A 27,781-nucleotide genomic window follows, 5' to 3' on the forward strand; every position below is an offset into this window, starting at 1 on the left:
AACTTCCAAACTCACCAGAACCCAACACCTGCCCCTGGTGCAGTGGCCTTCTCACTCCCCACCGCCTGGGCCTTCGAAGCTGGGGGGAGGGAGGGCTGGCCTGTGCCTGCTGCCCTGCCCTCTGGCCCCTGCCCACAGCCAGGGGGCCATGTGGGGCTGAGGGCATCAGGGAGACAGACCAGCCCAGGGAGCTCTGAGCTGTGGCCCTAGATGCTGGTCAGCATCCCCCTGACCGACCCACACAGAGAGAGGCGCACAAGTGAACACTCAGTCATACACACGTGCTGGAGCATGCACGCACACATGTACACACGCACACCCACAGCAGCTGAGTGCAGTGACTTCTCAGCATGGCCCCACTTCACCCCCAAACTCCCATCCGTCCTTCTGGTCAGGCCCAGCCCCATCCCCCAACCCTGGATCTGGGAAGCTGCGTCAGCTTCCTAGAACCAGAAAGCTGCCCTATGCCACCCGGAGAGCAGGCCTGGATGGGGGCAGCCCCAGGGGCCTGAGTGGGCTGGGGGTGGGAGTAGTTGGCAGGGCCTGTCTGACCCACATCCCACGCCCACACTGGCAGAAGTGGGGTGCCCAGCTGGGCTGGTTTCTGTCGCAGGCCCATGAGGCTGGACCTCCTGCCCACACCTGAGCAGCAGGGTCCTTCCTGCCAGTTTTTCCCGGTTTCATCCTGGAAGTGTGGCCGCACCCACGGGCAGGGGAGCGGCCAGCAAGCTGTCGTTTCACAGTGACCATGTGGCCCACGAGCACCAACTGGCCACCAGGAGTCCTCCTGCTGCCCTGCTGTCCAGGGCTTGGGTCCTCTGGGGGCAGGGCCGGCTTCTCTCAGCCCTGGTTTCTGCAGCAGCACCCCCACTCTCACCATGTGGGGCTCCTCTGCATGGCTCTGCTTCAGCCACAGCAGGCTGGTGAGTGGGTAGTGGGAGGCTGGGCCCCTTCACAAGGCCCTGGGGTGAAGCTGGGTGGAGCTGCCCCTGCCAGGGGGCTGGAGTCCAGCTGTGGGAGATTCCAGGGTTCTGGAGCTTCCAAACCCACAGTGAACCACAGGTCACGTGGAGCAGCCCGGACTCTAGGCGTCATGGGAAAGGCCCCGCCAGGCTGCCTTGAGGGGTGGGGACTGTGGGTCCTGCCCCCACCCAGCAGATGGCAGGCAGCCCGTGAGGGCTGGGTGGGAGGGGCCTGTGTTCCTGGGCCGTCCCCAGCCAGGACTGTCCCTCTCCACGTCACTGTTGAGGGGGCCAGGGTTCAGGACCCCTCTGTCCCGGCTCGAGAATCCAGCAGACACGGTATGGAAAACAGAGCAGTCTGTATTTTGCACGTCAATCTGTCGCTCAGAAAGCACATGTCTGCTCCAGAGCTGGGCCTAGAGCAGGTCGTAGAAGTAGTCCAGGCCCTGGCCCAGCTCCCAGATGGACACCCCGACACCCAGCTCCCTGGCCAGCGCCAGCCGCACCTGCAAGGACTACAGGCAGAGGGAGCATCAGCCTCCACCTCCCGTCATCACCACAGACCCCCGCACGCACCCAGGCCCGAGCCCCTCGTCCCAGCGCTGACCCCCACTGCCCACCGCAGCCTTGCTGAGGGCAAGGGTCACCGTGGGAAGGGTCACGCCTGCTGCCCGCAAGCCCGGCGTCACAGCCAGTCCACACGTACCTTCAGAGTTGGGTAGAAGACGATGTGCCTCCCGCCGCGGCTCCTGCAAGAGGGAGCAGAACCACCTGCCTCGCCGCCACCTCCCCCTCGTTCTCCCAGTTCCTCCCCACCTTCCAGCTGAGCTCTCAGGGCCTCCAGTTGCAAAGGCCCCTCTGCGGGTCCTACTCTTCAGGCTGGGCTGGCCCTCGGGGCCAGAGGTCAAGCTCGTGGCCCGGGGACCCCTGGCCAGCCTGGGCATGTGCCTCGACTCTCACCCCAGGGCCTCCTCCTGGACACTCACTTCTTGTACTCGAAGAAGTGCTCAGCGGCCTGGCTGTCCCACACCATCCGGGGCCTGTGGTCCTTCAGAGTCTGGATGTACCTGGGGGAGGCCGGGGCTTGGGTGAGGGAGCTGCCCTGCCCACCCGCCCGGCACCCCAGCCCCCCAGAGGCCTCGCTGACAGCCCCAACACCAGACAGAGCAACAGTGGCACAGTGGCGGTGGCTGTCATGGAAGGGGTGTGGCCACCCAGGGGCAGCAGGATTCTGGGGGCTGTTGTCCCTTGATGGTCTATGGAGTGCCAACAGCACACTGGGCTGCGTGGGAGAACCAGGTGTGCACCCTGGACACAAGGAAATCCCAGGAAAGACCATGGGACCGGCCTGGAATATTCGGCCTGGGGCAGCTGCAGGACGGGTGCCTCACACTGCAGCGTCCAGAGTCCTCGCTGCGGGGGCAGGGGGGAAAGACACCCAACAGAGGGCTCCTGAGATCAGAGCAGAAGCCCCGACAGCATCTTTAAGCTCTCTGCTGTGTTCCACGACCTGAATTCAGTGCACGATTGCACCAAGGCACTGGTGTCCTGAGGAACCGCTCACTGGGTCATCTCTGCACCAGGCGCATCCGGAAGGGCAGAATGAGGGTGCCTGCACTCAGGCGAGGTGCCTGCTGGTGGATGGGGCAGGCCAGGCGCTCACAGGGACTGTGTGAGGCACCGCAGGAGAAGCAGCAACTTGTGCAATCGGGGGTGGCGCTTGGGGCACACCACAGGCCTCAGAAGAGGAACAGGGCCTGGGGGAGCTCTTGGAGGCCCCCCAGGCCCCCACTCCAGCTTTCCGGGGACAGCAGGCCAGGGCAGGGCCTTCTGGGCCCTTCCAGGGCCTGGGCTGCCTTTGGCCTGCCCGCCTCACTGTGGATACGGCTGCCCAAACCCTCAGCAGCCCCTCCTGACCACCAGGAGCCAATGGTTTGAAACACCGCCCCCCTTACCCCTGCAAAACACACAGAGATGACAGGTGGGATCCCAAGCTGCCTCAGGCCAGGAAGACTGGGGTCCAGCATACTCCATGTCTTTTTTTTTTTTTTAAAGGAAGATTAGCCCTGAGCTAACATCTGCTGCCAATCCTTTTTTTTTTGCTGAGGACGACTGGCCCTGAGCTAAACTCCGTGCCCATCTTCCTCTATTTTATATGTGGGACACCTGCCACAGCATGGCTTGCCAAGCTGTGCCATGTCCGCACCCTGGATCTGAACCAGTGAACCCTGGGCAGCCAAAGCGGAACATGCAAACTTAACCACTGCGCCACAGGGCCGGCCCACACTCCATGTCTTGTAAGGCACATTCAATATCTCTCTGTGGTCCTCCCTGGCAGGCAGCTGACGACTGGACACAACTGGTACCTGCTGTGGGACGGTGGTGTCCTGCAGCCCGAGGGAGGAGGCACAACCTGGGGCCTGTAGCCTGGGCTCCGAGGAGGGAGGAGAGGCGGCGGGTGGCTGTAGGGGCCCTGGTGCTCTGGGCTGTACTGCAAGACATCTGTGGGACCGTAGGGGATCAGGACTGGACAGAGGAGCAGGGCATCTGAGGAGGAGGTGGTGGTGGTGGTCGGCCATTTCAGGGGACGCAGATGCCCAGGAAGCACCAAGTGGCCCATACGGATCTGCTCCCCATGGGGTCTGGGCCAGGCACAGCTGTGACCCCCATCAACCAGCTCTAGCCATTGAAAATTATTGGATTATCCTTAATTAAAACACCGCTCTAGGTGTCATTAATGTCATTTACACCTTTCGATCCAATGTCTCCTAAGTGGCTCTCTGAGGAGAAGCTGGGATGGGCAGGGCAAGTGGGAGGAGGGAAGGCTGCGCTGAGGGGCAAGAGTGGGCACCCGACCCAGCCACCCCGAGCCCCCGGTCCCATCCCAGGGTCACGGGCAGATGCTGTAGGGTGGGGTGCCCCTGGGTCTATAGGGAGCTCTGGCCACATACCCCTTCTCTTGTGGGGGCCTCTGTGGTCACCCCTCAAAATCTGCTCCTTGCCAGAGGACGTGAGGCTGTGGTGGGGGCAGCCAAGGCTGGGGTCTCTGTCAAGGTCCAGCCACAACCCCTGAGAGCACCTGAGCCCTTCCCCCTGGAGGCCTCGGCCTGGTAGTGCCACGGTGGGGTGCACAAGACCCCATGTTCGCCCAAGTGCAGTCCTAGGAATCAGTGCAGTTCTGGGAATCGCCAAATGGTCCATGGAGATGCGGAGAGGCGAGAATGGGGTGTGAGCCCGGGGAGTGCAAACACCCCACCAGGTGGGTCGGCTCCAGGGGACAGCAGGGCCACAGGGAGCTGGGAGGCGACTACAACCCGAAATACGAGAGGCAGAGAAGAGCCCTGCGCACTGAGGACCGGGCGGGAAGAGGCCAGAGGGCCGAGGCTGGGAGGGGTGCAGAGAAAGCAGAAGGAAGACAGGAACGGAGGTGCTGACATCAGCGCTGAAGGAAGCCCGGAGAAGGAGGAAATAACGGAGAGAAAACGCTCAAGAAATAAGGGCTGGGCACTTTCCTAAACTAAAACAAAAGCCCACAGCCACATATCGTGTGATCCCATTTCTATGCAATGTCCAGACCAGACAGATGCACACAGAAGGCAGGGCAGTGTCACCAGGGCTGGGGAGTGTGGGGTAAAGGACACGGAGCTTTTCTGGGGTGATGGAATGTCCTGGGATTAGAGGTGGGGCCTGCACAACCCTGTGAATGCACTGAGTGCTCCTCAACTGTTCACTTTGAGATGGTGAGTATTACAGTATGTGAATTAGATCCCCTCAAAAAAGTTACACGGCCTCAGACCGAAAGATTCAAGGAACGCCACACGGAAATTATCAATGGAAACACACTGAGGGATTCGCAGACGTCAGAGACAAGGAGAACCGTCTACACATTTCTAGGGAGGGCAGATCAAGTATGACCAAGGGAACCTCTTGGTTGGGGGTGGGGAGGGTCACCCCAGGGAGACCAGCTGAAAGCTTCTTTTGGAAAAAGGACTCCAACAGGAGAGAAAGTCAGGGTGTGCAGGCGCAGGGCTGGCCACAGCCCCGAGGAAGAACAGACATCAGGGAGGACAGAGGGACAGAGCAGGACACGGGGGACTCCCAACCCAGAAGGAAACTCCAGCCCTGTTGGTTTCCGTCTCTGTCGGGGGTACCTGTGGTGTCCCTGCGCCCTGCGCTGTGACCCCCACAAATGAGAACTGACGTGCACACTCGCATGCGCCAGCTGAGCTGAGTCTAAGCCGCCCATGTACCCCGGGGGGAGAGGCCCACCAGCGCTGGACCACCACCCTAGAAGGCACCTGCTTCCGAGGTGGCCTGACCCCCTGGGCTGGGCACCCAGTGGGGGGACACCTGCCCTGCTGGACAGAGCCCTGGCTGCCTGCCAAGAAGGACGGCTGTCACTCGGCACTAAGCACAGTGCAGCCCAGAGGAGGAGGCCATCGCGTGGGCTGGGGGCAGGCCGCACCGGCACTTCTCGGATCTGCCCAAGGGTCTCCCGAGCAGCAGACCTAAACAAGAGGTTTCAGCCCAGCATTCCCGGATGTTCTGACACATGCATGGAGCACAGCTTGGACTGAGTGTGCAAGGAGGCTGGTGAGGTGGCCCCAGAGCTCAGGGGGCCAAGTCTGAGGACTCCCTGGGGCCAGTGTTGACAGGGCAGGGAGCGAGAGCCTTTGTCCAGATAAGCTGCCCACACTGCCAGGCCAGAGGCCCAGAGAGGCACTTGAGCCGCTGGAGAGGCAGGCGCAGGGCTGGGTGACCCACCCTCCCCCCGGCCCCTCAGCTGAACTACTTGGCCACCTCACCGCACCAGCTTCCAAACACATAGGGACAAGATGACATGGCCGCTGTGTGGGTGAGCACCCACAAAACCCATGTCCCAAGGACCCCACGGGGTGCCCGGCTAACAGGCCTTGCTGCTGCTTCATCCCCTCGGTGACTGAGTTCCCTCTGGGAGGCCCTGCTGTGGGGTGGGGGTGGGGACACAGCCCCTAGAGCAGATCCCTGGGGAGAGAGGATGAGCAGGTGGCTGTCCCAAGATTCCACCCAGGCTCCTCATAGAGCCCCTGGAAGTGCCCGAGTGTGCATGTGTGGGGCAAGGCCCAGGCACCACGTGGTCTGGCCAGTCTCACCCTTCTGGGTCAGCTGAGTACACTGTGACCAGCATGGGCTCCTCCTGGGCCTCAGTTTCTCTCTCTGTATGGAGGGGTTTAACTGCAAGTGCACAGGGCCAGAACTTGTGGCCCACCGTCCCTGCCCTTCCTATAGCCGGGGGCCCTTGGGAGGAAGCGCCAGACAGCCTTGCTAAGGAGCTAGGGCCTGGCACCTCACCTGCGAGTTCACTGCGTGGGTGTCAGAAGGGACGCCCCTCCCACTGTCCACACAATGGTGCGCCGAGGGGTGGGTGCAGCAGGCAGGTGGGCCTTCCAGACTCCTCTTCTGCCTTAGCCCACAAGGTGTCTCTGCAGACGCCCAGAGAGGTTGACAGGCGGGCTTCGGGAGTTGGGCTGCAGCCTCCACTGCAGGAGACCCAGGTGCACCTTGTCCCCGCTCTGCTGCCCTTAGTTTGGGCCTTGCCCCCAACTTCCCCTAAATGCTCCCTATTGTCCCCAAACCCCAGCCTGAGGGCTGAGTAGACACAAGAAGCACACCCCCGCCCCGCTCTCCACGGGCTGAGCCACTCCCACGGTGCCCTGCTGGGCAGAGGCCACAGAGGGGTCTGGAGAGAGCCTTGAATAACCCACCAAGACACGGACCTGTCAGACCCTGGCCTGTGACGGGGCCCGAGGGCGATGCGGGGGCAGCCTTTTCACCCATGCTCCTGGGACCAGCTGAGCACTCAAGAAAGGAGGAACGCTTCGGACATGCCCTACACTTGAGGGAAGGGGAGGGGACGCAGACCCACTGGAGGGGGAGTTAGGGGAGGGGAGACCAGCAGGTAAGTGAGGGGCCCATCTGCCCCAGCGGGTTCCCAAGAGTGCCAGGCACTGGGAGAGGCTGGGCTCAAACAGGGAGCGATGAAGTCTGGGTGTGCAGTCAACGACCAGGCAGACCTGCCTCTGCCTCGCCCCCATACCCTGATATTGGGAGGGGTCCCCGCCAGCCCAGAATGCCCTAAACTCCTGCCGGCCAGCAGAGCAGAGAGCCCTGGTCCACGGGGATGCTGGACCCACATGCCCAGTGACCTCTCCTTGTTACTGTTCCTGGTGCAGCCTGAGCTGCCCACTGCTCCACCCTGACCCAGGGCCCCTTGGGCTGTGCCCTCCCCGCAGGTGGCTGGCCCTGACCTGGCTTCCCCAATGGCCCCTGCAGCATGCAGCCAGAGCTCTGTGTCCCCTTTGTGACAGTCTCCCGACCTGGGCCTGAAAGGGGAGCGTGGAAGGGGCAGGGTCTCCCTAGCGCAGGCCCACACAGTGAATCCAGGGGCGCCTGGCTGCCACCCTTCTGCGGGTGATGTGAGGAGGTGGCCCGATGCGAGACAGCAAACAGCGGCAGCAGAGGACACACCTGAGAAACGGTGCAGGGAGAGAGGAGCGGCTGGGCCCAGCCAAGGCACATGAGGAGCGGCTGGGCCCAGCCACCAGACCAGGACACTCGGAGGAGGGCCAGGAGAGGCCTCTAGATCAAAGACGGGACTGCGGAGTCAACACCCGGCAGAAGGAAAGGAAGGTCAAGGCTTGGAGACAGAGAGAAGGGCCAAAGCCACAGAGGGACACAGTGAGGCCACAGTTGTGGGGCCAGGGGCTGCTGCAGCCTCCAGCCCCCACCTTCCGGTCGGGAGTGAGATCCTGCAAGGGACTGCGATGCTAGCAGAGCAGCCCTGCCTGTGCAGTTCACCCAACAGCTCCCTGCCCGTGGGGCTTCACAGACCCGCTGCCCCCGCATGGCCCTGGCCCAGTACTGCTGTCTGGGGCTGGCAGGTCACTGGGACGCAGGCTCACAGGGAAGTCTCCTTCCCTGAGCCCGTGTGCCTGTGACCCTAGGTGCTGTGACATTTGAGGAGACTCTGGAGCTGGGGGAGTAGGGCCTGCTGGGGCATGGCCTGCTCTTAGGGACCCTTGTGGCCGTGCTGCAGCTGGGGCTGGCTCTCGCTGGGTCCCCAGGAGGCCCCCTGGGCAGAGGCTCAGCCGCGTGGGGGGTGTGGGCCCTAAAAGTGCAGAAGGGGTGCCACCTGGATTGGTGCAGGGCTCTCATGGGCCTGGGCGAGGTCTCGGGAACATCCCGGCCACTAGGGGAGCAGGACAACCTCTTGGGATGAAGCTTTTGCAGCCACGGGGACCCACAGACCAGCACCCAGACTGGTGCCCTGGGGGCCATGTGTCTATAGGGAGGGGGGGGTCCCTGGCCCCTCCTGGGGTGTTTCACAGCACCCAGACTCCTCAAAGTTGGGGAGTACCCAGGTCACACACACAGGCCTGGCTGTGGTCACGATGGGTTCTGTGTGTTGTCCAGGGATGGCCAACAGAGACTGGGGGGCTGGGAGGGAAATGCTGAACGCGCACAAATGGGCCCCGCAGACCGGGCCCCTGGGGCCCCTTGGCAGGCACAACGCTGGCCTGGCTGGTAGACGCCAGGAGACAACACACCACCGGCCTGAGGGAGCTGGCCTCCAGCCCCACCATGGGGTCCTGGCTCTGTCCGCAGCTGAGCAGATTGTGAGGCAGCTGATCCCCTACTGCCCCCAGAGGGGACCAGGGATTCCTGCCACAAAGGGTCTGGGTCTTAGCTGGAGAGGTCGAGAAGGAGAGGGCAGATAATCCTGGACAGGTCACCTGAGCTTCTGTCAGTGAGGGAACTGGAGAGAGCCCGAGTGGCCATGGGCTCACCGGCACCCCACACATTGCCCGTCACCCGCACGGGGATCAGGGGCCATCACAACAGGTTCTCAGAAGCGACTGGCCGGGGTGCACGTCATGGTGAGCCATGGTTCTCGGGGAGCTGGACCTGAGTGAACATGCTCATCCCCTGCAGAGGCAGCCCTCCCCTCCCCCGCCAGACACAGGGGTCAATCCCCTAGGCTCTTCTGCCTGGCTCACCAGATCAAAGGGGTTCGACTCTGAGATGGGGGAGGGCTGCCCAGCTGTGGGGGAGCTCCTGACCCACACTTCCCAGGGTCCCCTGCACTCCACATGGTCCCATACCCGTGAGCACACATATCAACCCTGCTCTGCAAGCCGGGAGGACGATGGCCTGGAAGAAATAAGGCTGTGGGCAAAAGAAGTTTGCAACCCACAGGAGCCAGCTGGGGGCCCTGCCTGATGGGTTCCCCATGCCCGAGGCTCACTCTGGGGGCGGGCGGGCAGATGGTGGGCAGCAGGTGAGGGCAAAGGCGTGGGCTCTGGTCCAGGCTCCTGAGCAAGCTGGGGACTGGAGAGCAGACAAGTCCAGGAGGCAGGTGCCTGGCCCAGGGGGGGCATGTGTGGAGGGGTGCGGATGGGGCTGAGGGGTGTCCATGTTTTCTCTGGGCTACAGGGGGCAGCTGCAGCTCACAAGTAAGGTTTCAGTGAGGAAGACAGAAATTCAGTGCAAATGGCAGAAAATATGAGCAGAGTGAACCGCATCTGAGCTGAGGCTGATGTCACTTAAATCACCACAGCTCAGACAGACGAGCACAGGCGAGTGGCTGAAGAGCTCAGGGAAGAGGGCGAGGGGGACCGGATGGGGAGGACCCTGGGGCCCCAAACGGTGGCTCATATGACCTTGTGCACTGTGACTGAACACTGTGCTGAGCTCTCACGGCCTCCCTGGGTGGCAGGTCCACAAGAGGGGCCGAGTCGGGGGTCAGAAGGTATGGCCTCAGGGCCTGCTGTCCTGGGGAGAGCCAGCAGCCCAGTAGGCACTGCTCCCCCAGCTCAGATACTCAGCTGCCCTGGAAGGCAGGAGCACCATCCACTTGCGGAGGGGGCTCTGGGGGGCAGCCCCATACCATGGCCCTCCCCAGAGGCAGACACGACCCCCAGGCCAGCTTTGAAAGCCTCAGGCTGGTCAGTGCCCCCCCCTGTCGACTTGTCACAGGCCTGTGATCTCCACCTGGTCCCTCCCTCCTCTGCAGGACAGATACACTAGGCAAGACCAAGTGGGTGCACTGCCCGACCCACCACGTGCCCTTGAGGCGCATGCGCCCCAGCCCGCTACGTCAGCACTCTGCCTGCTCTGCCGGCTGGTTTTTATTCCTACCCCGAAGGAGGCCAGAATCTGCCCCCCACCAAGGTGAGGCACGGCGGCAGTGACCCCCAGCAGGACCAGGCAGGGCAGTGAGCACTGGTCCCTAACACATAGCCCAGCCACACCCCTGGGACCCAGATCTCCACCACCCTCTGCCCTCAGGCAGACACCAACAGTTACCAGTGAGGGGCACGTCTGGGAGGAGGCGGAGGGGCGGCTGGTAGCCTGTGAGGGGGATCTCTCGGCTAGAGGTGGCGACTGGGATAGGACAGAGTCTTCCATCCCTGGCTGGGGACAACCAGAATCCCAATACATCAGAGTGTAGTCTGTGTGTATATGCATACAGGGGCACATGCACATATGTGCACCCACACATACACGTGTGTGCACACACACACCTTTGTAATTGAAATTCCTCACAACAGTTGGGGGCTGGGCACTGGTGGACAGTGGAGGCTGCGTGGTGCCTTTTGTCATCTGACCCACAAGCGGGACTAATGGCTGCCACAGCCCCACTTTAAAGCTACAATTCTTCACTCCCTCAGGTGGCGTTCAGATAAATTGTGTCCCCTCTAATTCCTATGTTGAAGTCCTGACTCCCAGAACTTCAGATGGGACTGTATTTGAAGAGAGGGTCTTTTAAGAGGTGATTAAGATAGAAGTCACTAGGGTGGGTCCTGATCCAATGTGACTGGGGTCCTTATAAGAGGAAGAGATCAGGACACAGACATGCACAGAGGGACAACCATGTGAGGACACAGGGAGAAGACGGTGTCTACACGCCAAGGAGAGAGGCCTCAGGGGGAACCAACCCTGCGACACCTGGATCTCAGATGTCCAGCCTCGAGGAGTGGGAGACAGTCAACGTGTGCAGTTCAAGCCCCTGGCTGTGGTGTCTGTGCGGCAGCCTGAGCTGACTAAGATGGGGTGGTACCTCAAGGCCAACACCTCTGGCCTCCCAAGAGGCCTAGGCCAGCAGAGCTTGAGGCTAGAGCAGAGGTGGGGGTGGGGGCACTGGGTCCCTCTGGCTCCACACAGGCGGTGCTGGCTGGGTGACGCCTCCTCCAGAGCAGGAGAAAGCACCTCCCTATTCCTGGCCGACTGGTCAGCAGGCGCCACGGCCGGGCTCCCGGAAGACTGAGGGCTGGTGCTGGGAGCCTGAGCTTCAGATGAAACTCCACTCAATGCCTCCCTGAGACGGATGCCCCGTCAGAGACATGGGGAAAGATCAGTGGGCCACTAGCAAGGCTTCCAGAATCTCCCCAGGAATCCTGTGCCAGGGAAGGGCTGTGGTAGGGAGGGGCAGCACACAGAGCAGCCCTGACCAGAGGACAGACAGACCTAGGGAGCTGAGGGACACGGAGGCCGGGCACCAAGAGCCCCACTCCGCTGCAGGGAGGTGGGGTGTTGCCCTAGCAACTGGCCAGCACCATCTCAGCCCTGGGCTTCCCCAGGGCAACACCCCCAAGAGCTGAGGAGCTGCTCCCTGGCCTGCCTGGCCCGGCTCCACACCACTGTCCACACTACTTCCCCAGGCCCTTCTAAGCAGAGGGGCAGGCCCAGGTTCAGAGATGCAGAGCGTGCCCAGCGTCAGGGGCCAGGAGTGGAGTGGGCACCCCAGGACTGCACCGGACCTCTGACCCCAGCACCAGCTGTATGGACATGGGAGATGGTCCTGGCAGGAGCTCCACTTCTCCACCCCTGCCTCAGAGCAGGGCTGACCCTGACGTCCAACCCACAGAGTGGCCCAATCCAGGGGCAGCTGAGGTGAGGGGTTGTCTCAGCCCCTCATGGGTGTTCCTCCTGGTCCTGGTCCCTCCTGCCTGGGCTGATATGCTGTGTCCCTGGCAGCAAGCAGGCCTGAAGGTGACCCACAGAGATTGCCCTGAAAATGACGACAGAGCTGCTGCGTGCGTGCGCAGGCGTGCCCAGATTGTGGTCTCTGGACTCACGCCCCATCAACAGGACCAGGTTCTCGAGAAAAGCAGCCAGCTCACATGGCTTACATGAGAAGATTTTAGGAATGCCAAAACACCCAGCACGGCAAAATTCACAACGTCAAGCATCCAACCCAAGAGCACAGGATGGCAGAGGGCAGGCTGGACAGGACCATGGGAAGGAGAGCCACCAGCCGACTAGACCCAGAACAGACCCGACGTGGGAGCAGCAGGCAAGAAAGCCAAGCAGCTGTTACAGCTGAGTGCACTGGCAGAGTTTAGGAGGGACACAGAAGACGAGAGACTACCCAAAACAAACTGCTGGATGTGAGAACTACAACACGTGAGAGGGAGAGGCACGAGAGAGGATCAGTGGCAGAGCAGACACGGCAAAGAAACGGTCAGTAAGCTTGAAGACAGCAACAAAAAGGGAACAAAAGAAAACAGAGAAAAATGTCTAAAAAAATAAAATGAGTGTCAGTGAGTGGGCAACAAATTGACTGACCTAATATACACGTATTTGTAGGTCTGGAAAGGGAAGAGAAAAAGGGAAGAACAGAAAAAATATTCGAAGAAATGGCTAAAATTTCCCCAAATTTGATAAAAAGTATAAACCCACAGATCCAAAAAGCTCAATGACAACCAGGTACAAGAAACATGAAGAAAACTACACGAAGGCACATGGTAATCAAACCACAGCGGGTGCTGGGGTAGCGCGTACAGAGCAACAGACATAACTACCACGAGTGGCTCGCAGAAGGACCGCAGCAGGGGGACGGTGGAGCGATGCTGTGAAAGTGCAGGAACAAAAGCTGCAGCCCAGAATTCCACACCCAGCAAAAACGTCTTCCAAAAAACCACGCAGAAGAAGCTGAAAAGAATCCAACATGACCAGAACCACACAGCCAGAAACGTAAAGGGCGTCCTTCAGGCAGAAGGAAGAGACACCAGGGGGAAGTCTGGATGGATACCAGAATGCAGAGCCTCCGGAGCGGCAGTTTCATGGGGTCCTGGGTCAGGCCCACTGCCACTCTAGCTGGGAAAGTGGGCCACACACCTGCCGATGGGGGAAACTCGAGGGGTGCCCCCAGCTCAAAGGGCACTAGGACAGTCTCCCGCAACGTGAGAGGCTCAGAGAGGCTCCACTGCAGGTGCCTGGTGGGTAGGGTCAGACCCCACCAGGTCTTCTCCCTTGCTCCACCCAATCGCCTCCGGGAGACATGCAGACCCACCAGCACAAGGGCCTCAAGCGCGGGGCAGCACATGAAGCTGCCTGGTGCAGTGAGGAGTCCCCAGCTCACCTGGCCCCGATGACGGGCTCGCGGGCATCCCTGGAGGCCGCATAGTCCATGCCGTAGAAGTTGAGCCCCAGGAGGATCTTGCTCCGCCACTTGGACATGGGGTCCAGGACCTGGACGCAGGCTCGCACCCAAGACAGTGGCGCATTGGGGCCAGGCCTGCAGGGGTGAGGGAGGAGCAGGTTTCAGTGGCAGGCAGAGAGGCTTCAGGCCATCCACCTCAGGCGCCTAAGTTGGGGCAGGGGTCCACGCCCACAGTGGGAAGGAGAGGGCAGCACTCAGGCCTTCTGTGGTGCCTTCCTGCTGGACACCCGTGTCTGTATCTTCCTCTGTGGGGAGCAAAGCAGCTGAGGTGAAGGCCTGCGGTGGACAGAGGCAGCAGTGGGCAGCAGTGTGACACTGCCCACACCCAAGGCTCCCCACGGGGCAGTGACCCCTGCCCACAGGAGTACCTTCTCCTCAGCAACAAGGCAAGCCCAACGACAGTGGCCACCATGCAGTAGCCAGGGCCAGTGATGTGAGCGGATGCCCCAGGATGGCATTCCCATGGGGGCTGCCCACTGCCATGTGCCCCCAGAATGAACAGGCTGCTCAATGCGGGGCCCACTGTGGGCTTGGAAGAAAGGACCAAGCCCTCCACATCCCTGGAATCGAGAGCTGACAGCAGGCTGGTGGGAAGCCAGGTCTCCCCTCCCTGAGAGTCCAATGTTCAGGCCCCAGAGTGGGTGGGCATCTCTGCTCTGAGTCATGGAGTCCACGGGGCACCACGGCACCCACACTCACTGCTGTGCTGTAGGGTAGTCGTAGGTCATCAGGCTGAAGCCGTCCAGCACGGGGGCCAGCTGCTCAAACTCCTTGTGTGTGAACATGCCCAGCTGATCAGTCCTGCAACAAGACAAGCCCAGCTACTGTAGCCCATCTCACATGGCCCTGTTGGCCCCTTGGTCTGCCCTTCTCCAGCTGACACCTGGGCCCAACTGAGGCCAGAGCAAGCTGGCTGTGGGGGCTCCCAGCTCACACCCCTTCCTCCCTCCACTCTGGAGGACCTCAGATTACTCTCCCTGGAAAGCCACTCAGCACCCGGCTACAGGGGGCAGTCCCCAGCTTGGTCAGGGCCACACTCCAGGAGCAGCGGTGGGACTGCGAGGGCCAGTGGGCTGAGCCTGCTGTTGGAGGTCAGCAGAGGATCATCTCCTTTCCTGCCCCCTGTGCATCCAAGGGTGGGATCAGCCCAGCTCCAGGAGAGCCCTATCCCTACCAGTGGGAGCGGGTGCACCAGGCCAGCCTTACCCCATCTCAGCGGAGGCTCTGCTGCCCACACGGCAGTGGCAAGCACAGGCTGCCCTTCTTCCCAGGGCCTCGGGCTGGGGTGGGCAGGAGCCCAGGTGGCCCATCTGCCAGACACACCCTGTCCGCTGGCCTGCCTGTTCTGCCCGCAGCAGCCCCTAAGACTGCCACGTCCCTGGGGGGCCATCCAGTTCCCTGTCCACATGAGCGGAGACAGGACTCCTCTTCTCAGCCGGCAGCCTCAATCCTGGGGCAGGGGCATCCCACTGCTGGGACCTCAGAGCTGGTCACCTGTTCCACGGGACCCGGGCGACCCTGACACACCCCATCTCAAGGCTGCCTAGGCCAGACACCTTTGTGGGGAGCATCCAGGATGCCAGGCCCAGGCCCCCCCCAGACATCAGGCGCCTGTGGGACCTGAGGATAAGCAACACTAGCAGACAATGACCCCACGAACCCAAAGCCCGTCCCTGAGTGGGACAGGGCAAGAAGACTTGGTGACGGGCACCAGCCACAGCAGGGAGCTTGGGGATGTGTCTGGGGAGCAGACACTTCACTGGGCAGTGACAGCCACACTCCCCAATGGTCACACTTGAGACCAGCCCCCTAAAGTCCAACCCCCTAAAGTTGGCAGGAAGATGCCAGGCCCCAGCAGATGGTGTGTGCCTCCCTGGTTAGCCCCAGCAGAATGGAGATGGGCCACAGCTGGCAGCTCCGGCAGGGGCATGGCTGTGACCTTGAGCACAGGGCTCAAGGTGAGCATGGCCACGGGCCAGCAGAGAAAAGGCAGCCCTCCCCATGCGCCTGCACACAGACCCCTCCTGGAACTCTTGTTCCCTGTGGTTAGTGCCCAGCCTGGCCTGGCCAAGGGGAAGGATGAGCCTAACTCCAGCCCTTGGTGTGGCTGGGAGGAGGTGCTGAGTAGCTCGTTTGTCGGTCGGGCTGCTGTTGCCAAGTGTGGGGAGCAGGAGAGTTGCCAACAGGACAGCTCCTGGGCACTGCCAGCAAGAGCCTCCAGAGAAACCACGGGGCTGGCTCCCCAGCTGCCAGGGAGCAGCCCAGGCCTATGCCTCGCAAAACGCACACAGGCTGGCCCAGGTGGCAGAGAGGGGCTGGCCCAGCCAGGCCCAGGGACCATTAGCAGTGCCTGGGCCCCTCGCCCTCAGTCCCAGCTGAACTGACCATGGTCCCTTCCCTCCAGGTATCCCCCTCAGCCCCTATGAGGAGGGAGCTTCCTCCCTTGGTCGCTGCAGGGTGAGGAGCAGGTGGTCCCTGCTCACACCGTCCACTTCTGGCCCAGGTGCCAGGAACTCAGGACAAAGATTCTCAGGCAGAGAGGGCGCCAGCCAGAAACCCACCCTTCCGGGGCAGGCCCAGATCGGCCCTTCCTGAGGGCAAGTAGAAGTGAGTCTAAAAGACTCAGTCTCTCAAATGTGGGGACTTACAACACGTCTTCAAATGTTCAGGTGCAGGGGCATGTGAGGACGTGCTGAGGCTGCTGACGCAGGTCCCAGAGCCCCGGTGCCCACGCCTGCACGTGCTGCAGCACACCACCTGCCCAGATGGTCCTGGTGTTGACCGTGAAGAACCTCCCCTCTCCCAAGAGAGCACAGCACTTACCCGGGAGTGACAGCCGGTGGGATGACCAGGATGGCCAGCAGCCGGGCCTGGTGCAGCGCCTCTGCCACGTGGGTGAGCATGTGGATGAGGCCCCTGCACACAATGGAGAGGAGCGTCAGGGGTGGTCAGGAGTGGCTCGGCCGAGACATGCTGCAGGGCAGGTGCCTCTTCACAGGCACCTTCTGCTCTGGAGGCACGGGCTCCAGTGTGGCCCCAAAGAGAACAGCACAGACACTCAAGTACCACGGCAGCCCAGCAGATCCTGTGGGGGTCACCCCCTACTCCAATTGGGCCTGCCCAGAACCTGGCTGTCCCGTCTTTCCTCGTGCTCAGGGTCTTCTTGAAAGAAGGGTGGAGAGCAGAATGGGGAGTCTGTGCAGCACCCCATCACCTCTGGTTCCCCAGACACACAGCCTGGTAAGGGGGTGAAGGACCCATGTGTGCTCAGCATGCTGACCTGCTGGCGGCTGGGTCAGCCCAGGCCATGAAACCCCGGAGGACACACTGAGGGCCTCAGAGCACCTCAACAGGTGCCTCATGACCAGAACAAAGGGGCAGCTCCACCACCTAGACTCTTGCGCTGAGGAGGGACCCTAACCTAGCGTCCCCAGGAGCCAGCCTCAGCTGCCCAGCCTCCTCGTGTAGCAACCCCTGGCCTAGTGGACGCCTGGACACAGAGCTCTGCCTGCTTCGGTCCCAGGCAAGGGTTCAAGGAGGGGGGCACCCTCAGTCCTGGGACAAATAGAAAGAACACCAGGGGGTGAGCACCAGGTGTGCCCCTCCACTCATGCCTGGACATGGGGGAGGAGTGTCTTAGTGGGCAGTGTACCACCACATGGGGGGACAGAGAGGGAGGTGGCATTACAGGCTCCTCTGGCCCCTAGAGGAATGGGAGAAGGCAGTGTCTCAGAGCCAGCCAGCGGGATGAAGACCAGCTCAGCTCCAGGCATAGCCTGGGAGCACCTGTCAGGACACCCCCGAGCTCCACACGCCGCGGACAGCATGTGGGACACCAAGTGTGGGTGCTGATGAGCCTCAGCCCTGCACACGGCCATGCTGCTAGGTGGTCAGGTCTCGGGATGGCCCCGCACTCTGTGTGTCCACTCTGGCTGGGCCCCACCGTTGCTGTGCGTGGGAGGCCCTGGCCCAGTGACTGGCCCTCAGTCCTTCCCCACAGTCCCTCAGGAGCTGCCCCCATCTGGAGAGCAGGCAGTGAGCCCCCTGGCCCCGTGCGGTGCAGGTCAGACAGAGGGTCTGGGGCGCCAGGGACTCACACAAGCAAGATGGGTGGGGCTGTTCGGGCCATCCCTGCACAGCCAGGGTGGGAGCCAGTCTCCACCTCCAGGCCCTGCTCGGCTCCAGCTTTCGTCTGCAGAGCACAGGTGAGGGCAGGGTGGGGCCAGGTGCTCGGGCTCCTGAGCCCTGCTTCTCTGGGGAGGGGGCCAGGATGGGGCCTGGTGCAAGCAGACTGCTGGACCATAGCAGCTTCTCAGCGCCTCCTGATGGGGCCCAAGCCCAGTGGGAGAGATTTGGTGCCACAATGACTCCCCGCAAGGAGGTGGTTCTGGCTGTAGGCAGCCAAGTGTGCCCTCGGGGGAGCACACAGGCTTGAGGACGCCGGCCTCCCTCTCTAGGCTGGTGTCAGTTTTGCCAGGAACTGTCATACCATCTGTCGCCCTTAGCACCCGTCACTGTCACTTGCCTTCCTGGCTTTCAGGACTGTCCTGAGGATTGCATCTTTGTGAGAAGGGAGGGGTGTTACTGTGCCCCTGGGGCAGCACCCACCCAGTCAGGTGTCTGCTGGGACTGAGTTGCAGAGGCCAGGCTATGGTCACCAGTGTGCCCGGTGAGCAGGCCTGCCACACGCTGAGTAAGAAGACAGGAGATGGGGCCTCCCATCAGAGAGGGGAAACATGCCCACCCCCTTCAGCTGCTCAAGCTGCCTGCTCCTCTCCAGAGGACTTTTGTGGGAGGGAAGTCTGGGGGGAGTCCCCTAGGTGACGGCCACCTGCTCCTTAGCAATTGCCAACGGCCTTTCCAGGCTGACCTGGTGCTTCTGGAAGGAAACAGGGCCCTCCGACATCTACTCAGAAGCCTAATGGGTGACGGGTGGGGACGGGAGCAGCAGCCTTGTTAAATGTCCCAGTCACGCCTCGCCATGGCCAGGCCTGTCCTGGGAGGTGGCTTCTGGGCAAAAGTGTGCCTGAAACCATCTGCCAGGTTGGCTGGTGTCTCCCATGCTCCTCAGGATCCTGGACACTCTGGCCCCCTCCATACTCTACTTCATCTTTGCTGCGGCTCAGGTGACCTGCTGTCTCCTGCCGGCCCTCCCTGAGCCCCGAGAGTATGAAGCTGTCTCAAAAGAAGCTGCAGTAGCATCTGTCTCCTGCTCTCCCTTCTCAGAAGGTGCTGGAAACTCACTTCTGCAGGGCTGCTGCCACCCAGCAAGGTGGCAAATTCCCAAATAGGGTACCCCCCATCCCACTCTTCCTCCAGCCTCCTTCAGGACACCTGGGGTCAGGAAGAGCACAGAGCAACCCTACCCCAGAGACACTCAGAGACCACTCACATGTGTTTCTGGCTCAGCAGCTGGCTCCAGACCTCTACCACAAAGCCGTCAAAATGCTGGCTCTGAAAGGAACGGGAGCAGGGAGGAGGGTCTGAAGACCTAGGAGGGATGGGTGGGAAGGCAGACATGGACCCAGCCGCCTCCACCTACCCAGTGAGGTCACAGCCCGAAGGCCATGCTACAGGCCTAGAAGCCACTCTCTAAAGGGGGCAGTGAGGGGGTCCCCACAGGAGCCAGGAGTAGAGATGCTGGGGCTCTTGTGTGTCCTGTCCACTCATGTGCCTCCCCTAACTCCAAACTCTGGGGGCCTGAAGGGCTCCCCGACTCCTGCAGCCCAGTGCTGGCCAGCTGGGGCAGGTCCCCTCCCCGGAGGGCAGTGGGCTGCTGGGTGTTGCCCAAAGGAAGTCCCCCCAGCCCGGGGAACCCCTGCAGTCAAGAGGGTGCCCCATGCAGCCAGTGTCAGGCCCCACAGAGCACCAGGCCTCACCTTGGCGACCTGAACCATGGTCTTGCTGAGTTCTTCGATCTCGTCTTCACTGTCCATGACGTTCCGGAAGTCCTCATGAGTCCAGTCCTCAAACAGGAGCCGAGGGACTGGGGGGACAGACCCACACAGAGACCATGACCCTCCTGTGCTCGGTCCTGGCCCCTGGCCTGCAGAGCGGTGACCATACAGGCAGGCATCCAGCGTGGCTGTCTCAGCACCACATGGCCTCGAAAGGGAGGGGTACCAGGGATGTCGGGGAAGGACAAAGATGCTGACCCCTTTCCCTTTTCACACACCAGGTGTGAGTGCCCCGACCCCAGCTCAGCCAGCTCCTCGCTGCCCGGCTCCTGTAGACCACCCTCCATTTTGATCTGACCCGAGGGCTCCCTGTTGCCTCAACTGCAAGTTCCCACCCAGCCCCTACCCCCATGCTCCTGCTCAGCTGTCACCTGCTCCCAAACCTCCCTCACTCCACTCCCCAGACCCTGCTGATCCCACCACACTTTGGGACGGTGTCCCTCCCTCACCAGCTGTGAGCTCCAGGACAGAGACCTCGATAAATGCTCATTGAGTGAATGAAGAAGAAATGGGAGGACAAGTCCACAGGTGTAGAAGGCGCTGGCTGTGGTGGGCTGAGCCCAGGTGTGGGGGGCGGGGCACAGGACCCCAGCTGGACCAAGGGCCGTGAATGCCAGGCTGAGGATGGGTTCATTTCTGAGCAGTCAGGGGAGTGACCGATGTGCTGGGCAGCACAGCCTGTATTACCAGGCACAGATGAAGACCCCAGGGGCCATTCACCCACCCACAGGGAGGTCACACCAGCCAGGTCCTCCACCCCACAGCATGTGGCCTAAGGGCTGGCTGCCCTGACTGCCCAGGCCCCCTGGACTCACCTATGCGGAGGCCCTTGGCCTGCTTCCGGACCGCCCGCATCCACCCTGTGGGATGTGGAGAGGACAGTCAATGAAGGGACACAGCCCCTCACTCATGAGAAGACCCTGCTCACCTCCAAGGAGGAAAATGCAGGGACCACACAATGGGGGTGCAGAGGTGGACTGAGGGAGAGAATCCACAGGTCCTGTGCCCAGCTCCTCCTGACCCCACCCCCCTCCTCCTGACCCCACCTCTTCTTCCTGACCTGGCCCCCCCGCTGAGTCCATCCCCTTCTTCCTGACCTCCCACCTCCTCCTCCTACAGAGCAGCCAGTGTGGCTCAGACCCTATGGCCAGCAGGGCACAAGTGGTTGCATCTGGGGTCACCACTCCAAGGCATCTGGGACTGTTTCCCAGGGTTAAGGGGTATCCAGAGGGCCAGGCCCCAAAGCTTCCCAGTCCTCTGACACACTGCCCTCCTGAGACTAGGGAAGTGCTCTAGGTCTCAGAACTCCATAACTAGCTAACACATCCTCTCTCTGAACCCAAAAGGGGGATGGCTGTGTAAACTCAGGTGCATGCCCACAGAAAATGGCTGTCAGAGTGTCCAGGCCCTGGTCCCCTCCCGGACTCCCCTTCCCTGGACACCTCCTCCTGGACACATGTGCAAACTGCCAAGGGGGATGGGGGTGTGGATCAACACCAGGTGGTCATCACACTCACATACATACACTCAGATATACAAAGACACTCACATGTGTTCATGCTAACATACAGATTCACACTCATTCTCACAAACACATGTTCATACTCACATAAATATACCCACATTCTCTCTGATACACACACTCTTATCCTCACTCAGATACACACACTCACAGACGTGCACTCACACCCTTCTGGGCCCTCGGGATGAGCACAGGCGAGCAGCAAGGTAAGAACCTTGGTCCACGTCATGGAGGCCCGTGACCTCGAACATCTCGCGTCCACGCCTCTTCAGCTGTAGCCACACAGGTGAGATCTGCGTAAACTTGCCCCCGAAGACCTTGGCGACATCGTAGCCGTGGCTATTCCACTGGCAGAGGATGGAGAACAGGTGAGCCCCTGGCAGCTGCACCGCAGGGAGCAAGCCCCCAGAGGACCCCCAGCATGATTCTTGCTGCTTCTCTGGGAGGCATCTCTCCCGCTGCACCTCCACAGTGGGGCCCAAGGAGGTGAGAACACAGACCCCAGTGACTGCTTTGCCCTTGGGACCTCCCTGTCCACCTCAGGGCCCAGCTTACTGGAGTGACGTAGCCCAGGACGTCCCCAGGAAAGTGCCTCTCCCGGGCCTTTGCCGAGCAGTAGCTGCGATGCTCAAGAACCACATCCTCGGCTCTGAGGTCTGTCACCACCAGACCCCGATCTTGGACGGGCTTATCTGAAAACTGAGTCTGAAATAAAAGCAACAGGGTGAAAGCCATCAGTGTCCACGTCCTTAGACAGAATGCAGAACCCCAGGAACAGCAGCGGTGCTCTCTGTTCAGCCAGGGACTGTGTCTGGAATCAACATGGTGCTGCTGACCGGGAGACTGCAGGGAAAGGCCCACCCCTGAGGAGCTGACAATCCCCGAAGACTCACTCTGCCTTCCTAGGCCATCCCAGAAAAGCAGCACAAAGACAAGGTGCAAACACAGCACGGGTCTCGTCTGATTTGCCCAACTGCCATGGATATTACAGAACGCAATGAGGTAGGAGGAGAGTGCAGGTGTCAAAAGAAGCAGAAGGCAGGGTAAGGACCGAAACCTAGACGTTGGCACAGATGATGGGCCCAATGGGGGCAGGTACACCCTCAGGTCCCAGCGCCAGAAGCTGCTCCCTCTGATGCCATCCAGCCAGAGCCCCAGGCTAGTACAGGCAGGCCACCAGAAGAGGCCAATGCCCCAGGCTCCCAGCTCCGTGGCCGCATCAAAGGCCTTGGCACATGGCCCCAGAGGGCAGGAAGAAGGCACGATGGGTCAGTCAGTCCCCAGACCACTCCTACCTTCTCTAGCAGTGTCTTGGAGGCAGCCTTTTTGGCATCTGACTTTGACAGGGTAGTGTGAACAGAGCTGCAGGCCAGAGCAAGCCAGAGTGTGCTGAGCAGCGCTCTCATGGTAGGCAGGTCACAGCCGAGTCCAACCTCAGGTTCCAGGGGGCTGCAGAGATAGAGAGCATGGAGACCACCAGCAGTGTGGGAAGTCCCCTCTGCTGATTGGAGCACTCGGCCTAACAGGGCCTGGGTCCTTGTGGCACTGAGCTGGGCACTGGCCCCAGGACAGAGCCTTGCCCTGGGCCAGCCCCAACGGCTGGAGTCCAGCTTCCAGCACTGCTGGGCTCCTGGTTCCTCTCACACCCAGAAAGGGGCTTCCTTGTTGCCAGCCAGAGAGCCCTCCCCCACTGCCTAAGTGGCACCCTGACAGCTGGCCATACAGGAAAATGTTGGCTCCCCACTTCCCTCTCAAACCCAAAGAAATCACGGCCACTGCAGAACTTAAGTGCAAAATAACAGAGCCACAGGAAGAACTAGAGGAAAACATGAGTACCTGTTTATGTAAACTCAGGGTGGGGAAGGCTTTTCCAACTATATTAGCAATGGTAGAGATTATGAAAGAAAACGCCAATACAGTTTACCACATAAAAACGTAGAGCTTTCATTTAAGAAACAAAAGCACAAACAAAATAATAAACCAGAAAACAAATGCTTAGAACATTTTAGACAACGAATTTCTATGAATTATCTATCCATAACATGCAAAGAACTCTTACAAATTGAGAATAAAAAAAACTCCAATAAAAAAGGCCCTGCTACAGGGGCTGGTCCCGTGGCCAAGTGGTTAAGTTCACCCGCTCTGTTTCAGCAGCCCAGGGTTTCACCAGTTCAGATCCTGGGTGCGGATATGGCACCGCTCATCACGCCATGTTGAGGCGGCATCCCACGTGCCACAACTAGAAGGACCCACAACTAAAAAAATACACAACTATATACTAAGGGGATTTGGGGAGAAAAAGCAGAAAAAAAAAAAAAAGGAAGACTGGCAACAGTTGTTAGCTCAGGTGCCAATCTAAAAAAAAAAAAAAAAAAAAGCCCTGCTACAAAAATAAAGGTTGCGAAGAGGCGTAATACACAGAGATACCTCTTAATACAGAGATACCTTAGCCCCAGAATCAGCACTTCTGCTTCACTAGTAATCAGAGGACTGGACACTGAAATAAGACAGCCCTTCCACCCACTGTTTGCCAGGACTAAAGATAACGATACTATCGTGAGAACTGGGGCCAGCAGCACCTCTCCTGAGCCATTCCTGGGAGTTCAAGTTGGGGAAACCTTTTTGGATGAAAATCTGGTCATGAATATTATACTTTCCCACACTTTTCTTTTCTTTCACAAATTCCGCTTTGGGAAACTTCCCACCTACAAGGAAAACACATGAGGATGTTCACTGAAGTGCTGTTTAAACACAGAATAACCTGCACTTCCATATGCTGGAATGTGGACAGGCACTGTGATGCTTGTGACTCGTGCAAACATCACAAGATGTACATACATAGCATGATACCATCTTTATTTAAATACTCTATGTGTACACCCACAGAAAAAAGTACGATGGGGGACACTGACAGCACGTAAGCAGCTGCCTGTCTGCTGTTTGGCTTTCTCTGTATCTTCTGGTTTTCCTGTACTGGACTTTTATTAGTTGCACAGTTCATTTTTAGGTCCCAGACCTCCCACCCCCCGCCCCAGCAATTCTGTCTCCTTGTGTTTCACCCTTAGGGCAGCTAAGGCACAAGCAGGCCCAGCTTTAAGATGCACAGGTGTGAAAACCATGCCGGTCAACAATCTCAGGGCCCAGGCAGCGTACTGCCTCCAGACCAGCCAAGGGCCTGCTTGGCAGCAGAGCCAGAGAAGACCCTGCAGGCACCTGGGGACTGGAGGCTGGCCAGGCCCCTTGCCCTGCAGGTGAGTGTGCATTCCCCCGGGGACACCAGAGGCCTGGGCAGGCATGGTGTGCCCTGTCAGGAACTGGCAGAGCCAGGCCCTTCATGGTGCCTGCCCCTCCACCCCGACAACCTCCAGGCCAGGAGCCTGTTTTCAGTCCCTGAAACCCTCCTCTTGACCTGCTTCCCTTTGCAGAGTGGCACAGGCTGCCCCATTTTTGGCTGTCACTTCCCTGTGCAAGATAGGTGCTGCTGATGCAGACTGGGGGGGCCTGGGCTGCCTCAGGCAGCAAGTGCCTAGGTTGTGGCACCTGACAGATCCACAGCACACCTGTGTGGGATTGGGGGAGACCAGGGCCTGGGCGTGAGCAGCCCTGCAGCTTCCTCCCCATGAGGCAGGGAGGCACAAAGGACCTGACTGGGCCCTGGGGCTTCGGAGGAGGACGTAAGGGACAGGCCTGTGCACCAAGCTGCTGGCAAAGGCAACTCCAAGGGGACCGTGGGGGAGGGATAAGAAGACCCACACCCAGATCTCTACCCTCTGCCCTCTCCCCTCCCCACCCCACCAACCCCTCACCTCAGGGTACACTTTCCAGCATCGGAATCAAGGACAGCAGCCTCTGCTACCCCAGCCCAGCCCCGCCATCTCACCACCACAGCTGTGAGACTTGGCCTCCCTCGGCCATAGCACTGGGGCTGAGAAGGGCTCTCGGGGAGGGGGCTCCAGCCGTGGGAGGGGCAGGTGGCCCAGAATCACCCAGAACTTGCCTGGCCAGGCTGAGACTGCGGCTGCCAAGTGGTGAGGGGCCCCCTCTGAGCAGCCTGGCCACCACAAGGCCAGAAAGACACCTGAACAAATGTGCTTCCAGAATGAGGGGCTGCTTCTAGACCCAAATGCATGTGGGGGTACAACTGCACCTGCTGGCAGGAGCCACAGGGAACAGGGGAAGGTCCCACTCTGCTGGGCACCCCAGTTTTGATTCCAGCCCCCTCAGGCCCCCTCCATGACTGCAGGCTCCTCCTCTGCTCTGGGGCAGAGGGGTAAGAAACCAAACAGCATGGTCCTCCAGAAGCACCCAGCAGTAACCTGGGGGCACGCCCCAGCACCCCTCCTGCCCTCTGTTGACAGCCTGCTGTCCTGCACCCGGGCGGCAGGGCGACCACCCACTCACCAGGAGACCCTCTGCCCATGACCTGCCTGACCCCTGACCTGTGATTTCACCCCATGGGGAAGGATGGAAGAGGAAAGGGTGGAGATGGGGCTGATCTGGAGGAAGACAGGCCCTGCCAGCTTCTTGCCCGATGGAGGGAGCGATGGAAGGAGAACCAGACTGAGCGCCAGGCCTGGGCCAGCACTGCCACTGCCTGCCTGTGCCCGGTGGGTCAGCTCTGGGAGGAGGCACAGCAGCAGCAGGAAGCAGCACTTGGACGTGGGCTGCTCTCTGACCAGACATGGAACTTTCCAGACTGACTCCCAGACACTTCGTGGTGGGGACCTTGTGTGTGAGCTGCAGGACGTGTGGGGCGCCCAAGCTGCAGCAAGGCCCTTGTCTGGGCACCTCCCATGGCTCCCACTGTGCACCGTGCACTTCGGTGAGGTGTCCACCCTGCCATCCTGCCCACAGGCCCTTCACAGAGCCGACTTCTGGGCTCAAAACGTGCTTCTTCTCCACACACTGATGACGTCCTTTGGGCAGAACCGGCCCTGCAGAGGGAATGCAGTGTGTAGTGACCAGCTCACACCTGCGGTCACCTGGAAGGGTCATGACAAATGCAACCCAGAGAGCCTTTGGAGGTGGGATCTCGGACCTGCTCCGTAACAGCCCCGCTGTGCCCGGGGCTCCAAGCTCCCAGGACTGTTTCAGCAGCGTGTTAACCACTGGACAGCAGGTCACAGCAGTGACTTCCTCATGTTTCCTATCGAGAACACAATAAGAGTTTGTCACGGCCCAGTACATACGTGCATGTCAAGTGTGTGTGCATGTGTCATACGTGTGTGCAGAGTGCAGCAGCTGGTCAGAGATGACCCTGCTCTGGGATGCGCTCTGACTGATTCTTTTCTCTTTCATTTTTCAGAAACCGGTTTTTCCCCATCAACTGGGTCTCACGATGCAGTGATGTGCAATTCGAGAGATGCTGACCGTCGTGCCCTGAGTGTCTGCCACCAACGCCTGGCTGGACTCGGGCGGGCTTTCACTAACCCAACGCTGCTGTTCCCCCAGCAAGTGTATCGGTCAGTCACCCGCGTTCCCGTCTTCGAGCACAAGTTCTGGAGCCAACTGCGTGCCTGCGGTGAGGCGAGGGTGAGGCGAGGGCACGCGCGCTCTCGGAGGTGAAGGCGCGTAAGAGGCAGGACGACCACAGCCCCAGGCGACGTTTATTGACCACGCGCAGCGTCAGGCCCCGCGTGAACCAGTCCTCTCCGCGGCCCCGGGACAGGGACCGGCGCTCCTCCCACGCACGGACGGGAAACAGGGCAGCGCCCCGCTCCGCCTCGCCCAGCTCAGCCCCCAAGCCGGGGCGCTCGCTCGCTCGGCCTCTCATTCCCGCTCGCTCTCGTCTACGCTGGTCCACGCGGCTCCGCCCCGCCGCCCCGCACACTCTCTCAGTCCCACCGCGCAGCACCCGCGCCCTCTCAGCCGCCCTCACACCCCCGCCCTCCACACCCCTCCCTCACACCCCGTCCACCTGACACCTGCCCGCACACACCCTCCCTCTCTCACACCAGTTCTCCCTCACACCCCCTCCACATCCCCTCCCTCCTCACACCCTTTCCTCACACACCCTCCCTCTCACATCCCCCTGCTCTCCTTCACACACCTCCTCACACCCCCTCTCCCTCACACACTCCCTCTCACACCCCCGTCCCTCACGCACCCCCTCCCTCTCACACCCTCCTCCACATCCCCTCCCTCCTCACACACCCCTGCTCTCCTTCACACACCTCCTCACACCCCCACCCTCTCACGCTCCCTCTCCCTCACACACCTCCTCACGCTCCCTCTCTCCCACACCGCCTCCCTCTCTCACACTCGCTCTCCCTCACACCCCCCTCTCTCACGCGCTCTCTCTTGCACACATGGCTCTCCCTCACATCCCCTCTCTCTCTCACACCCGCTCTCCCTCAGCGCCCGCTCCCTCACACCCCTGCCCTCTCACACACGCTCCCTCAGCGCCCGCTCCCTCACACCCCTGCCCTCTCACACACGCTCCCTCAGTGCCCGCTCCCTCACACCCCTGCCCTCTCACACACGGTCTCCCTCAGCATCCGCTCTCCTCACGCATCCGCTCCCTCTCACTCCCGCTCTCTCACACACACCAGCTGCCCCTTGCACCGCGCCCGCCGCGCGCCCTCTTCGCGGAAAGGAACTGAGGCGGTGCGAGGAGAAGCAGGCGCCGGGACGCGAGGCCCTCACGCCACCCGGGCCGGCAGCCGCGGGGCTCACCTTCATGTCCCGGAGGCCGGCCGGACCACTCTTGCGCGGGGCGGGAAGACGCTTGCGAACGCCGCCGGAGGTCCCGCCCAAAGACATCTGCGCGCTGCGGCCGCGCCACGCCAACTTCCGCCGCGCCGCCGCGCACGGCACGCTGGGGCGGGGCCGAGGGAGGAGCCTGGTCCACGGACTG

General features: G+C 60.9%; 1 protein-coding gene across 5 annotated transcripts; it reads right to left on the minus strand.

Annotated features, from left to right (window-relative positions):
* Positions 1-330: 330 nt before the first annotated feature.
* Positions 331-27,740, minus strand: CHID1 (chitinase domain containing 1). Of its 5 annotated transcripts, XM_070488503.1 has the most exons (15): positions 27,601-27,622; positions 25,964-26,071; positions 22,221-22,374; positions 21,481-21,630; positions 21,140-21,272; positions 20,219-20,263; positions 19,326-19,432; positions 18,839-18,900; positions 16,270-16,362; positions 14,146-14,247; positions 13,366-13,521; positions 1,949-2,029; positions 1,669-1,711; positions 1,431-1,477; positions 331-1,378 (listed from the first exon to the last, which is right to left on the minus strand). In XM_070488503.1, exons 3-15 carry the CDS (start codon positions 22,329-22,331, stop codon positions 1,261-1,263), a joined length of 1,248 nt encoding a protein of 415 aa, XP_070344604.1. In that variant the 5' UTR covers positions 22,332-22,374; positions 25,964-26,071; positions 27,601-27,622; the 3' UTR covers positions 331-1,260. The 5 variants fall into 5 exon arrangements, 3 of the variants coding, with proteins under 3 accessions (XP_070344604.1, XP_070344603.1, XP_044606023.1); XM_070488502.1 differs by lacking the exon at positions 25,964-26,071 and having other exon boundaries at positions 27,601-27,740; XR_011495244.1 differs by lacking the exons at positions 25,964-26,071; positions 27,601-27,622 and adding an exon at positions 3,329-3,464 and having other exon boundaries at positions 1,305-1,378.
* Between the last annotated feature and the right edge of the window lie 41 nt (positions 27,741-27,781).

The sequence above is a fragment of the Equus asinus genome, chromosome 17 (assembly GCF_041296235.1).
Source record: "Equus asinus isolate D_3611 breed Donkey chromosome 17, EquAss-T2T_v2, whole genome shotgun sequence".
In the NCBI taxonomy this organism is placed as follows: domain Eukaryota; kingdom Metazoa; phylum Chordata; class Mammalia; order Perissodactyla; family Equidae; genus Equus; species Equus asinus.

What these genes read in the sequence shown, in the direction of transcription:
- CHID1 (XM_070488502.1), bottom strand. Translation starts at nt 22,331, where the DNA reads ATGAGAGCGCTGCTCAGCACACTCTGGCTTGCTCTGGCCTGCAGCTCT. An exon ending in CCACCGGCTGTCACTCCCGG is followed by an intron (nt 14,248 to 16,269) that starts GTAAGTGCTGTG and finishes GTCTTGTTGCAG; the next exon opens with GACTGATCAGCTGGGCATGT. An exon ending in GACTACCCTACAGCACAGCA is followed by an intron (nt 13,522 to 14,145) that starts GTGAGTGTGGGT and finishes TCACCCCTGCAG; the next exon opens with GCCTGGCCCCAATGCGCCAC.